Below are 14,843 nucleotides of genomic sequence, written 5' to 3' on the forward strand. Positions count from 1 at the left end.
CTGCTTTTCATGGCCAAGTAGGACTCAAAAGATCTCATGTGATGAGTTTGCTGGGAATGGTGTCCTAAATTCTGCTCCCAGGGAAGTTTAGCTTGGTGTTTGTCCATGTTCAGGGCCCTGCAGTGGAGGTGGGAATCCCAGTGCCAGGCTGTTCTACCCCAGAATGAAGGTGGGGCTTGTTTGTCAGTGCTCCTCGGTGTCTGAAGTGCCTCTCTGGCCTCTCAGGCTCCTCTGTGCAAGCAGCACATGCAGAAGGCAGCATCTCCTTACCCCCAATTCCCATCTAGGTTTTAACCTCTTGATTTCCCAGGAGAAACCCTTGGGAACAGCCCACAGGCACCAGCAGCTCAAGGCCATGGCAGCTCCCAGCCGCCCTGCTCTGTGGGGCCGAGCCGTGACCTCCCACTGCTCCTCATGCCCAAGGACAGGACTTCAAAGCCCCCAGCAACAGATCCTCAGCCCTGCACAGAACCTGCCCATGGCACTGGCCAGCATCCCTGGGGAGCACGCAGTGCAGACACAGCTGGCTGGACCCCAATGGGATCCCTTACACCCACCCACCCACCAGCTCACTCACCTTCCTGCTGAGGCCCTCATGGTGGCCCTAGAAGGGCTCTGATCTTCTGTGGGGTGACCAGCAGAGACAGGGAGCCATCCAACGTTGTGCCAGGAACCCTGTCGTGCTCCCTCAGAGCAGCTCCCTCCTCAGCTTCCTGCAGCTCCCCTGGGCCTGGGCTGCTCATCCCAGAGAAGCCAAGAAAGGCAGAAGGTCTCTGTTTGTCCTTCCTGTAATCAAGGCCTCAAGAGCTTGGGCTGTGTATGTCTGTGTTGGTGTGAATCCCACAAGACCCAGAAACCCCTGACTGCAGCTCAGCCCCCTCCCAGGAAGATGCCAGCTTGGATGTGCTCTGTCCCAGTCCTGGGCAGTGGCAGATCCTTGGGGGTAAAGCTGGGATTAGTGCTGGACCAGGTTGCTCCAAGCCCCAAACAGACTGGCCTTGGACACTTCCAGGGATGGAGGAGTCACAGCTTCCCTGGGCAACCTGTACCAGGGCCTCACCATCCTTGGAGCCAAGGATTTCTTCCCAGGATCCCATTTAACCCTGCCCTCTGGCTGACTGAAGCCATTTCCCCTTGTCCTGTCACTGCTGCTGTTGATTCCTTCTCTCTCCATTTCATCCGATTGCAATCTCTATCACTTCACTCTTAATTAAAAGCCCTAAGTTTCCCTAAATTACTCTTCTTAGCCTTTTTCTTCCTTTCAGCTCCACCACCCACTCATTCCCATCACTGTATTTATCTGCAGGACCATTTAAAATCCATACATCCATCCCGGAGAACTGATCCACAAAGAGAATGAGGTTTCCTCTTCCATGTTTGCAGACTAGTCTAGAATTTGCAGTTATTGAGCACTAGGAAAGAAAACCCCCACCCTCAGGTCCCCCTGTTTAGATGTTTTGCTGATTACCCAAATTACCTGCAGGAAAAAGGAAAACACTGTTTCGGGAGAGTGAGCTAAAAGCTGAGTGACTTCTGAGAATAAACACAGAAATCCTGGAGCTGTGGTCTGTGATTCACAGAAACTGGGTATATAAAGGAGAACATGATTGGTTTTCTTAATGAAAGTAAATTAATCAGATAAATGAGAGAGAAAAACATGTTTGAAGGCTGATTCTGCAGAGCTTTCTTCAGGAAGCTGCTCGAAGCTTTTCTCCCAGGAACCAGGGGGTATAAAGGGAATATTTTTGTTAAATCATCCTCAATTATTGAGAGCTTTGCACAATATTCTCCCTGAGGCTGCTTCTTCCTCACAAACTCTCTTGTTCATCGAAATATGGTTTATAACAGTTGGACTCTAGGATCTTAAAGGTCTTTTCCTATCTAAAAAATTCCATTCCGTGACCCTCTTCTCTACCAGGATTTGGTGCCTGTAGCTCTCCCATCTGCCAGGACACTGCCCAGGAAGGGAAATATTGTTCACCCTGTTCAGGTGTTTACAGCTTTAAGGGGCAGATAACATAATTTGGGCAGATAATGTAATTTATTCCAGTGATGTTCTCTCAAAAGCACTCAAGAGATGATTATTCAAAGAGCTTACCTACAAGCAAGATATTATTCCCATTATTTGGTCCCCATCCGGGTTTCTCCCATGGCTGCAGATGATGAGGCCCTTTGTCCTGCACTGCAGAATGAATTGAGATGAGGATCAGCTCTAAATGCACACAAAAGATCAACACTGTTTTCATGTGTACTCCTAGAAATTTCCTCCTCTGTCTCCAAATCAGGCATAGCAAACAAAATTAGCCTGGTAATTTTCCATTGACTTTTAGTCCCCCTCTTGCTGTGTTTGTTCTGTCTGGATGTCACCAGTGATGACAAAAATCCAGAAGAGAGAAGCTCTTCCACTGAGCCAGGATCATTGGGCAAATTTTATTTGTGGATCTGGAAAAAGCTTAGAAATTGCTGGTTCATTTACTATTATTATTATTGTTGTTATAACTGTTATTATTGTTATTATTGTTGTTATTGTTGTTATTATTATTGTTATCATTATTCCCTGGTTTATTGTGAATAACATTCTGACTCAAGCCACTGCTTCTCATTTTCTTGACATGGCTTGCAAAATATCTTTTGCATTTCTCTGATCAGATTCCATGGGCTGTACAAGCCGTGGCCAACTCTCTTCCCAGCTCTTGGCTCTGGTTAAAGAGGCAGGTTTGTGACACGTACATGAGTAAATCAGGCTTATTTTCACTTCTTTTGGCTAAAAGTACAGTTGATACAGCTCAGGCTCACAGCAATGACCGGGAATGGGTCCTGGTTTGGGATGGAAGGGACCTTAAATCCCTGCCAGTCCCACTCCTGGCCGTGGGCAGGGACACCTTCCATCAGCCCAGGTTGCTCCAAGCCCCATCCAACCTGGCCTTGGACACTGGGGGCTGGATCCTGCTGGGTCAGGCACACTGAGCACCTTCCCATGGACATCACCTCTCTGTGAACTGCTGGGTCTCCCAGCGCTGTTGAATTATTGAAAGCACCACAGGTGATTTATGCATGTACCCACTTCCGACTCATGCCGTATTCCCCCGGTGCCTCCTCCTCCTCCTCCTCCTCCCCTGTCGCTGCAAGCGCTCACACTTTAATTTCTGTGAGCGTAGCGAGCTCTCGCTGCAGCAAATTAACCAAGATTTCCTAAACCCCAGTTTACTCCTCATTCATCTGCTTTATCCGTCATCCCGCTCCCGCTGCAGATGCCAAGAATCTCCTTAGTCACACACCACGGTCACCGTGCCCCAGCTTGGGGACAAACCTGGCATTTACCAGACTTGCTTCTCCATTGCTCCCCAAGGTGATGATAAGGGACCTTGTGCCAGTCCCCAAAAACCGACAGACACATCCCTGGCTTGGTGGCACTGCTTGGGACTCTCCAGCATGTCAAAGATGGAGCGGGCCTTGGAGACACCCCAAAACCCTCCCACTCAGAGCTTCATTTTTACTGCAGGTTAATACCCAATCTTGGGAGCAGTGAGGGAGACACAGGCATTTCCTGCAGCAGGGATGGATGGAACCATCCCCCAGCCCCTGGCAGCAGAGAACTGGGGGGATGCTGCAGGCAGATCCCCCACACAGGGGTGCCTCCAGCCACGTCCAAGCTGTGATGAGCGGGATGGGGCCGGGGCCACTCGCTAATTCCACAGATGAGGTGAGCGCTGATTGCCACGCAGGGAAGCGCTGCCGAGCGGCTCTTGGTTCCCATAGGAACCATCAACCCCCCTGGGAAAAGCCAAATTACTGGATCGGCAGCTTCTCCGGCGGTGACAGCGGGGGGCTCCGCGTGGTGACACCCTCCCGCTCCAGGAATGGAGCCAGGGCAGCCTCAGCGGGGGAAAGATGGCAGTGGGGATGTCTGAGGCTCCACGGAAACCTTGGAGCCCTTTCCTGTGCCTCAAGGGGCTCCCAGAGAGCTGCAGAGGGATTTTGGACATGAGCCTGGAGTGACGAGTGAGAATGGCTTCCCACTGCCAGAGGGCAGCATGGGAGATTGGGAAGAAATTCTTCCCTGTGAGGGTGCTGAGGCCCTGGAACAGATCACCCAGAGAAGCTGTGGCTGCTCCATCCCTGGAAGTGTCCAAGGCCAGCTTGGACAGGGCTTGGAGCAACCTGGGATGGTGGAAAGTGTCCTTGCTCAAGGCAGGGGCTGGGCTGGGCTGGGCTGAGATGGGATGGAATGGGATGGGATGGGATATCCTGGCAGGGGAACAAAGGGTCCCTACAGATTTTACCAGGGCTCTGAAGGGAAAGCCTGCATTGCTGAAAATGTGCAGGATGTTGATAAAGCTCCAAAGTTCTGAACTAGCTTTTTATCCCAAAAATGTGGCAAAAAAAAAAAAAAAAAAAAAAAAAAAAAAAAAAAAAAGATATTGCAATAATCCCACTGGGTTGCAACGACAGCCTGGTGAATCAAATGGATGAATTTTCAAGATTTACCCTCAAACTCACCCCAAGGCACAGCCTGGTCCTTCTCAGTTCATCAGGAACCATCACCTCCTGGGCCACCCTGAGCCCAGAGCAACACCGGGAAACATCCAGGCAGGTTTAGTGATGCTCATCCCTCCTGCATTAACAAGAAATCTTAATTTCTCCCTTTGCCATGGGGTGTTTCCAGCTGACAGCTCCCTCCTTCCACGGAAGACGACACAGTTCCCGGGTCTCCATAATTATTTACATGTGGGCTGTGTTTATTGGCAATTAAATGGTTCGGTGGCTGCGAGACATCAGTCTCCTCTAAACATGTTGTCTGCCAGATTGTTTCCTGCCAGCAATTCCCTGTGGGACCGGGAATTCTGCCCAGCCCTCCGGGGCCGCCTGTGGATGGGGGGAGCAGCTGGCAGAGCCCCCCCGGAAAGACAATGCTCCAAGGTTTGGAATTGGGAGCCACGGGCAGGGCTGGGGGTGTGTTAAACACTGAGCAAACAGGCGGAGGAGGATCAGAGGGGTGGCAGGGATGGGGTGTGCAGGAGCATCCCAGGCTGGAGCCGGGAAGGGAGGGATGTGACAGGCCGGGATGGCACCGTGTCCCCACCAAGGCAGCTGCCCCAGCCCCCCGGGGGACATTTACCACTCACAGTCTTCAAAGACCCACTGCAACGCTGCAGGGCTCGCCCCCGCTATTGCAAGGCTCGGTGAAAGCGATGTTTTATACGGAATTGTCTGAAGCAGCGAGCGGAGGAGGGTGGATTCCTGCTCCAGGGAAGGCTCCGGCGGTGCCCTCGGATCCGGGTCTCTGCAGCGTCGCCCTGTCAGCGCCAGGAATTTGCTGCCGTCCTGCAGCCCTGGCTCCAGGGGGCTCTTTGTGAGCACTCAGCGGGACAGACCCCCCAGCCCTGCCCTGCTGCCAGGGCTCTGCCACAAACCAGATGGCTCCACGGCCACCCCAAGTGTCCCCAGATCCTCATCCCAGCTGCTGCTTCCTTCAAAGCCCCAGCCCCCAAAAGCCTCCCGCAGAACACTTTCATTCTGGAGGGGGCTTGGAGCAGCCTGGTGTAGTGGAAGGTGTCCCTGCCCATGGCAGGAGGTGGGACTGGAGGATTTTTAAGGTCTGTTCCCACCAAAATCTCCCCAAAGGATTTTGGATTCTTCTCAAAGGTCAGGCTCACTGGGCTCTCATCAGCTTAACATCCACTTGAACTTGCCAATGATTAGGAGGTGGGATTGAGGTGCGGGAAGAAAAAGTAGCATGGGGACCCAGATATTTATATGCATTTACTATGTTTCCACATTTTAAATCTCAGGCCTTTGCTGCTTTCCCCTACTTGGCCCTTTCCCAGGTTAGAAATGAGCCTGAACCTTCTGAATTCTGCTCTGCTGGTGGCAGGGATCTGAGCCTACACCCAGCCACGCTGTTTATCCTTTACTCCTCACCCTAGCACCTTAAAATTCATTCAAACAGTGGCAGCTTCAACACGAGTTTCCTCAGGCACCTGTGTGTTGCTGCTGGTTCCCACATCCCTGTTTTCTTCCTTACCTGATGCTCCCCAATAGCAATAAACAGAATTTTGCTGGTTGCTTTGAGCTTCTTCCCAAGCCCCCGGTGCTTTCAGGGGAGCAGAACGAAGTGCTTAGGCCCCAAAGTGCCCTGGTGTTCCCCATTCCAGCTCCCACCAGCGAATACCATTCACCACAGCCACTGAAAAGTGCAGTTCCCTCACTGATTCTGGGCCTCACCAAAGCGCTCTGCAGCTCATGGATAAACCCTGATGGAGATTTATTTTAGTCCCTCTCATAGCTCAGCAAGGATTCTGAGGCTCCCATTAGCACTTTGGAGAGGTATAAAGTGAATTCCTCAAGCCTCTTGGCTCGAAATCACCTTAAGATTTGCTGAAAGAAACAGAAAATGCAGTTTATAACTGTGGGTCTGCAAAGAAAAGGCTTTTGGAGAGTTTAAAATCCAAAGGTGTTTTTTCCTCAGAAGAAAAGGAAGCTACCTTGTCTGTTTGTATGGGCAAGTGTAAAACAGACCAGGAAGATTCCTGGACACGAAGAAGAGGTTGGATATAGCTGAGACAGGAGACTCCTGCCTATTACCTGAGATGGGACTCCAGCTTCGGTTCCTTTGGGATCCTGAATGTGGGGCAGCTCTGCTGATTTGGTGGCACCAGCGCTGTGGGAAGAGCAGGTGAAGTTCTACCAGCCCTTCCCATCCAGTCATGACACTTCTGATTTCTCCTCTTTTAACCCAAAGCACAAACTGCCAAGGACAAGGAACACCACGTGGAGGCACATGGGCCTGGCAGAAGGTTCCTGACCGACAAGGTGTTCCCTCCTCCCTCCCGCTGGCGCCGGGCCTGGACATATTTTGCTCACGATGCAACTTCCATTATTTCCATGGCAACCATCCTTTGTCGGGGCTGAAGACTGGAGATTTTTTAACAACTCCCCGTTCGCCAATTCAAGCCCCAGAAGGAAGTGGGAAAGTTCTCATTCACATGCAAAATAGCTGCGATAAAAGCCGAGGGGTGCAGGGCGGGGGCAGCGCTTGGGCACGGCGCTTTTCATCCCAGCCTTCCTCATTTCCTTGCCTTACAAACAGCCTCATCCAGGGATGTGCCTGACATCCTCTCACATCCACCCATGGAAGGGGGCTGGAACCTCACGATCTTTAATGTCTCTTCCAACCCAAACCATTCCGCGATTCTATGAATACCAAAATATCTCGACACACAATAGACCCATTGGAGACGCTTTCTTTCGGCTCTTTGAAATCCCTGCCTGCGAGGGAAGGAACATCCCAAGGATGCTGGTGCTCCAAGCAAGGTGCACAGCCCGTGGTGACCCTCGTCCATGAGGAGGGAGGCTGGGAGCCAAGAGGAGCAGAAGCCAGGCTGGTGTGATGCCGTCTGCAGGCGTCAGGGCAGCCGTCCCTGGCACCGCCGCCATTCCCAAAGCTTTATTCCCGCTAGAGCCGGGGTCATGGCTACCAGCCAGCTTGGTGACTGGCAGCCTTAATGTGTTTATTTCAGCCCCAGTGCCTGGCCAGGAAGTCGGTTATTCCTGCAAAACCACACAAGATCCACAGGAAAAAGGAGAAACCTGACATACACCCTGAGCTGAGCACGGGGACCAGAGGGAACCAGGTGTTCCAAACCCTTTCCCAGAGTCACGCTGCCAAAAGCCAACAGCTTGGGGTTTGGAAAGGGTGAAACGAGGCTTTGCAGGTGTAATGCTGGAATTAGTAAAGAAGATGACACGTGAAATGAGATTTTTGGAACAGCAAAGGTTCCTAACCTGCCTCGCTCCCTGGTGTGCAGGGGAACACCAAACCAGCTCCAAATTCCAAAAACTGAGCAGGAGAAGGAGTGACTAATGACAAAATACAGTAACACTGTGGTACTTCAGAGGGAATCAGAAGGTTTCTGTGTCATGAGGTGGAATTAAACTGTTGGGCTGTCTCCACATCCCTGGACAGGGTTCTAAAGGGAAAACATGAGAGCAGCGGGGTCAGGGATGAGATTTATCAGCACAAAATTGGAATAAGCAAGTGAGGAAAAAAACAGGGAGAAACCTCGATGCCAAAATCAGGGAAGTTTGGGACACTCAGTGCAGAACTGAGGATTAACAAAATAGAATTCAAAAGAGGAAAGATTCCCTTCGGATTCTGAGGGATAACTGCACGTGTAGGGATGGAAAGGTGGGAAAAGGAGCTGCCAGCCTGGAGCAGATCCAAACCAGTTCATAACTTCATGTTTTCCTCCCTGCTCCTGCAGCTGTTGTCCCTTTCCCCGTGCTCCAGGGGATGGCTGAATCCCGCTCAGCACCTCTCACCTCCGGCGCCTGCTGTCAGCTCTGGAATCTCCTCCTGATTTATTCCACCCTGGAGAAACACCTGACCAAGGAAAGAAATGATACAGCTGCAGAGGGAGCTGGCTTTTTTTCACTCTACTTGTACAAAGCTGCCACGGATAATTGTACCATTGGTCACAGATAAAAAGAAGCCCAAACAATGGAAACCTGATAGATTTCTCACTTTTGCTGACCTGCAGACAAACTTCTTTCCAAGCTACTAGGCTCTGTCTGAATTAAAATCCTCTTCACGGGAAGGTACAAGGAGTGGGAGCCTGTTTGCCTTATTTCAAGAGAAAAGGGTGATCACTGATGCTCAGAAAAGGAGAGAGAGAGTCTGAGAAAAGCAAAATCCTGTGCACAGTAAATTAGATTAAGGAGACAAGAGACAGAAATTTAATATAGAGAACAGAAGCTGCAGCAGATAAACAAACAAGCGGCATAAACCTTTAAAACTACTGAGAAATAAACATTTAATTAAAAACCAAATTGCCAAACGAGCGGGAAATGTTCCCAGAAGCACAGATAGCAAAGTCTCACCAACTTACTCCTAGTTAGGGAGACCTGGAGGTCAGGTTTAATTACAGCTCAGCCCACCCTGCATCTGTTTTACAGCCCAAAATCCGATTCCCAGCCAGATCTGGTGCCTTTGGCTGGAGGACAGATCTCCAGTTCTTCCAGCACCGGGCACCAAAACCCCTGGGGACAGACAGGAATGCTGCTGATTTCACAGTGGGCACAGAGAGAGAAAAGCCAATTCCTGACCCATTTTTGGCCTGGGATCAATGACCACAGATCCAGGACATAGCCAGGAGCTCAAATCCATGAATATTCCAGCAATTGCCCTCATACCCAGCCACGGCCCCCTCGGCAAAGGTAAAAATCCCTCAGCCCAAACTGTCCTTGGCCACTTACCCCAACAGTGGGCTTGGATCTGGCTCCATGCCCTTCTTTCAGGCTATGTTAAAATCCTGAAGAAAACACCTTAAAAATGGGGAAAGAAAATTAAGAGATGAATCCCAGGAAGTTGCCAGCTCCAAAATCACTTTGTACTAACTCCAGAGCAATTAGGAGCCCATTTTGCTGCTTTTCATCCCATTTCCCTGTGTCCTGTTACATGTTGGGCTCATATGTATCCCTTCTCCATGTGTTAGTGCTGTTCTGGCAATTAAAACATTAATTAACCACGACAGGAACAACCAATTCATCCCACCTTTGTGTTGTGGCTCAGCATGAGGGGCATAAACCTCCCCAAGGTCACAAACAATCCCAAGGAAAAGCACTAACAGGCTAATTCATATAAAAACTTTATTAGAAACGAGGACACAGCCTCCCAGGAACAACATCCTGCCTTATCTCCCAAACTTTTATGATTTCAGAGCCATAATTAAATAGAAAAGCTATATAAAGGATATGCACAGCTATTAGAGGAGGAAAAATCAATCCACAAATTGCCATTTTTTTCAAACATGGCTGGAGAAATGGTTTTTCCACAGTGGTTTCCATGCAGGGACCCACGTGGCCCATGGGATTTGTTTTCCATCCTAAGGACCAGGATGGGCTTTGATCTTATCCCGAGTCTGTATTGCTTCAATTCAGAGAAAAGAGCAGAATGGGATGGCTTTATATTGCATCTGACACGTGATGTTGGGTAAATAGTCGTACTCCCAAAATCACCCAAAAAAGGCGTATTATCCTAACTCTAATTATATTTCAATGGTAAATAACAACAACAACAACAATAATAATAATAATAATAAAGACCAGAGGTGCTACTGACACAGAAAAAATGACCAGCCTCATTTAAGTACCATCTACAATGAAAAAAATAAAGAACAAATGGGGCCGGGTTTACCCTTTTTCCCTACTTATACCCAAACCCCACCCAGAACTGGTTTAACAACAATAATTTTTAGTGCATGAAGTGCCACGTTATGATCTCAATTCAACCAATGTTTAGTACAAAACCCAAAAAAGGAACAAAAATACTTAAAATATATAAATTTCTCAGATTCCTTACAGAATTCTCCACGTTGTGGCATAAAAAAAGGATTTAGACCAAAATAGAGATACAAAAGCTACTGCGCTCGAGCCAGTGGCGTATGTACATGGGAAAGTCAGAGGTACAAAAAGGATCCTAAGTAGTGAAGGCAGTAGAGAGTATTTCATACAAACAGTGCTTGCAAAGTATAAAATTAGGAAATAATGCATAGAGGAGCGTGCTTCACACAGCACCAAGGGCCGTGCAAGCAAATCCTTGTGGCCAAGGCAGAATTCCCGCCCTCTCTCGACGGGAACCGCTCAGTGCCGGCAGAACTCGCTGGTGATGTTGGGCAGGGGGTACGCGAAGAGGGAGAAGTCCAGGATGTATTTGGGGAGGAGCTCTCTGATGAGGCGGCGCTGGGTGTTGCACAGGTAGTAGTGCAGCGTCTCGGCCGTGACGGGCTTGTACCACGCCTGGCGCTCCGGGAAGCGCACGAACGACGGCGACTGGATGTGCTCCAGCACGTGGCTGGCGTCGGCGTGCAGCCGCTCGTAGGAGCCGATGAAGTCGTACCTGACGGCGCAGGGCTGGCACAGGTTGTAGATGGGCATCCAGTGCTCGTTCATGCGCTCCACGTCCTCGTCCAGCAGGTACTGCAGGAACTCGGAGAAGGACACGTCGTCGCCGGCCGAGTTCCCCCCGTTCTTCCGGTAGCGCCGGACGATCTCCACACCGTACTTCTGCTGGTACTCCTTGATCTCCCCGAATTTGTTGCGGTAGGCCGAGAGCAGCCTCTCCATCGGGTTCCGCACGAAGATGAACTTGTAGTAGTGCTTCAGGCGGTAGCTGATCTCCTCCGGCTTCATGTCGCCCAGGAACACCAGGTCGCTCTTGTGGTCCATCTTCCCCTGCACGTCCACGCTCTCCAGAGCCCCGTCCAGCACCTTGAGGATGCGCTTCCAGTTGGAGCAGGCCACCTTGGGCACGTAGCAGTAGAGGAAGCGGTACTTGTCGCTGACCAGGAGGTGCCGGAGCACCGTGCGCCGCTGCCCGGGCGGCAGCTCCCAGACGCTGCGGGGCATGGAGCGCTGCCCGCACAGGGCGCGGATCGTGCGGTTCCGCGTGTCCCGCAGCACCTCCAGCTCCAGCTCCGCCGCCGAGTCCCGCCCGTCCCGCCGCGACGGCCCCGCGGGCGGGTGCAGCGGCGGCGGCCCGACCTGGGCGAGGATGCCGCGCTCGATCATGAGGAGGAGCCCGCTGGAGGCCAGGATGACGCCGAACATCAGCATGGAGGGCAGGAGGGCCGCGCCCGCCGCGCCCCGGGAGCGCGCCCGGCTGCGGCCCGGCGGGACCGCCCGGCGGGGCTCGGCGGGGCCGGGGCCGCGAGGCTGCATGGCCGGGAGCTCCCGGGCCGGGCCGGCTCGGCCGGGGCTGCGGGGGGAGCCGGGCTCGGCGGGGCGGGGCGGGCGCGGTGACGGCGCGGGGCGGAAGAGGCGGCGGGACCGCCCCGCACTGAGCCCGCCCCGGCCGGGGCCCTGCGGCGGGGATGGCGGAGTCACGGGGTGACCGAGTAGCGGGACTGCAGGGCACCGCAGGGCACGTCCAGTGCCACCCGTGCCGTGGGCAGCGCGGATGCTGCTTCCATCCGCCCGGGGTGCTCCGAGCCCCGTCACACAGGCCAAGCCTGGCCTCGGACACTTCCAGGGATCCAGGTGCAGCCACAGCTTCTCTGGGCACCCTGGGCCAGGGCCTCAGCACCCTCACAGGGAAGAACTTCTTCCCAATCTCCCACCTAACTCTGCCCTCTGGCAGTGGGAAGCCGTTCCTCTTTGTCCTGTCCCTTCATCTCTTGTCTCAAGTCCCTCCCCAGCTCTCTTGGAGCCCTTTAGGCACTGGAAAAGGCTCTAAAGTCACCCTAGAGTTTTCTCCAGGCTGAACATCCCCTGCTCTCCCAGCCTGTCTCCAGAGCAAAGCTGCTCCAGCCCTCTAATCACTGAATCACAGAATCATCAGTTTGGAAAAGGCCCTGCAGACCATTGAGTCCAACCTGTGACTGATTCTCAGCCAGCCCAGAGCACTAAGTGCCATGTCCAGTCCTTCCTTGGACACCTGCAGGTTTGGGGGCTCCACCGCCTCCCTGGGCAGCCCCTTCCAGCACCTGACATCCCTTTACATGAAAAAAATTCCTCCTGATGTCCAGCCTTACCTTCTCCTGGTGCAACTTGTGGTAATTTCCTGTATTGTCCCTTGTTCCCTGTGAGCAGAGACTGACCCCCACCTGGCTGTACCTTTCTGTCAGGGAGCTGTAGAGAGTGAGAACGTCCCCCTCAGCCTCCTTTTCTCCAGGCTGAGCCCCCCAGCTCCCTCGGCTGCTCCTCAGAGCACTGATTCCCACTGATCATCCCTCTGGAGCAAGTCCAGAGCCATCCCTTCACCAGCACCTCGGCATGTCGGGATGTCAGTCAGGCCTAAGCAACACTCGCACTGCTCTCATCCCAAAATACACCAAAGTGTAATTTCAAACAGTGCACCAGGTTTGCTCCGAGGTTCTGGGTGCTGCTGGCAGCACAGTTCACATCCCAGTGCTTCTGTGGTGCTGTGCAGTGATAAAGTATGGTTTTTATAATACCAGGCCAAACTATCCATAATGAGGCACTGTGTTCCACTGTAAGGAATTCCAGAACTCTGTAATTCCCGCACAGGTTTAGCCCCTGGAGGAGGGGCAGACACTGGCTCTGTGCTGAGCCAGGAGGCTGTGCCACACCGAGAGCCAGAGGGAGGCATTTCCCAACTCTCGGCAGGCATTTATTTATTCCATAGCACCTCTGTGAATGAGCCCAGCCGCTCACCTGCTGCTCCAGGCGGTCCCCCGGCTGCCCGCGGCACTGACCCAGCCATCAGGATGCCATTTCCTCACACAGCCCTTTCCCAAGTCATCCCACACTGCCATTGTTCTCCGCATTTTCCTTCAATGAGTTTTCCTAGCCTACCACGGGGCCTGGGCTCTTAACCAGCCTTGCAGGGACTCTCTGTCAGGAGCTTTCTTAACATCAAGAGAAAACCAGCTTCCACTTACTTTCCTTTGATCAGGAGCCAAGAGCATTTTGTCAGCCAAGGCAGACAAAGCACTTGGAGCGCAGCGTGAGAGCCTGCAGCTAGATTATTGCACATTTCCCAGTTTTATTTGGATGTAAATACAGCATTAGCTCTAGGAAGAGACCGATATCCGACCTGCCACCAGCAAAGCTGCACACACGAAGTGTTATCAGATTCCTGCTCTCATTTCAGAGGGCAGGTCCTGATCCGATCTCAACACCAGCCCAAACTGAAGCTGTGCCAACATATATAATCCGTGTCACTGAGACAAAAATCAATCCCTCCTCCTGGGGAAAAAGCCTGATTGCAGCAAACTCCAAAGCAGCCAAGGGGAATTTTTATTTCTTCGAAGGCGTGTTAGTCTGGCACTGCTCATTCCTTTCTGTTCCTATTCCCCACTAATATCTCTAGGTCAGGAGCAGTTATACAGGATAACCCACTGGTTCTGGAAATACAGAGAAACAGGAAACTGCCCACGAGGTCAGAGGGGCTATTTTCCAAAGGGAACCTGAATTTAAGAACTGGTCTGAAGAGCAAAGGCATGGGGTGGGATGCAGAGCCTCTATAGGAACAGCACAGCCAAGCAAATACAGGGTTCAGGGCTAAACCCTGTGTCACCAGGGAAAATTACTTGTGGTTACATTCAGTGTGTCTAATTAACACCCAGAGTGAGCACTAATTTGATTTCCAAAGCAGTTAAAAGCTGCCTCACGTTCGGAATGTGCAGAACTATGGGACTATATTTCCCAGACAGATCCATTCCTTCAGAAAAAGCACATTCAGCAAATAAAATGTCACCGAGGAAACCCAGCTTCAGGCTGCTGTGGTTTGCCTACAAGTTTACACAACACACCGCAATGATGGAAGGGTTTGGTTCTCCATTCTGTGGGAGAAGGGAAACCCACACAGCCCTTCCCAGGGAAATGCTCTGCCAGGCCTCTGTGTGATCTGCTACCAGGGGCTGGAGCAGCAGCCTCATCCCTAAAATTCTCACTTACAGGTATAAAAAGATTTTTGCACTTCCCAGCCCTCTTCAAAATGCCTCCAAACCCCAATACTCACCTTAAGAGCACCACAGCCTCCACCCTGGATAACAGGAGCAGTAAATCTCTGGGCCTTTTCCTCACTGTTTACTCACAGGAGCAGAAAAACAACATTAAAATACATTATTATTATAATATTACATTATAATATCAACCACCTTATACTGAGCCAGCAGCATTTATGCACACACAAGTTTAAGGAAGGCTGTAGAACTCACCTTGGCTGTCAGAAATCAGGAATATGTGTCAGTGTGACAAGGAAAATCCCAGTTCCCAGAGGGGCTGGAGAGAAAGACTGAGGGACACCCCTGTCCTTCCAGCTCGGAGTAAGGCTGGACACTGATGTCATCACAAATGCCCTGCCAAGGCTCTGCTGGCCT

General features: G+C 51.7%; 1 protein-coding gene across 1 annotated transcript; it reads right to left on the reverse strand.

Annotated features, from left to right (window-relative positions):
• Positions 1–9,593: 9,593 nt before the first annotated feature.
• CHST14 (carbohydrate sulfotransferase 14) lies at positions 9,594–11,721 on the reverse strand. The gene has a single exon (XM_064714097.1). It carries the CDS (start codon positions 11,716–11,718, stop codon positions 10,642–10,644), a length of 1,077 nt encoding a protein of 358 aa, XP_064570167.1. The 5' UTR covers positions 11,719–11,721; the 3' UTR covers positions 9,594–10,641.
• Positions 11,722–14,843: the final 3,122 nt, after the last annotated feature.

The sequence above is a fragment of the Zonotrichia leucophrys genome, chromosome 5 (assembly GCF_028769735.1).
Source record: "Zonotrichia leucophrys gambelii isolate GWCS_2022_RI chromosome 5, RI_Zleu_2.0, whole genome shotgun sequence".
NCBI classification, from domain to species: Eukaryota; Metazoa; Chordata; class Aves; order Passeriformes; family Passerellidae; genus Zonotrichia; species Zonotrichia leucophrys.

What these genes read in the sequence shown, in the direction of transcription:
- CHST14 (XM_064714097.1), bottom strand. Translation starts at nt 11,718, where the DNA reads ATGCAGCCTCGCGGCCCCGGCCCCGCCGAGCCCCGCCGGGCGGTCCCG.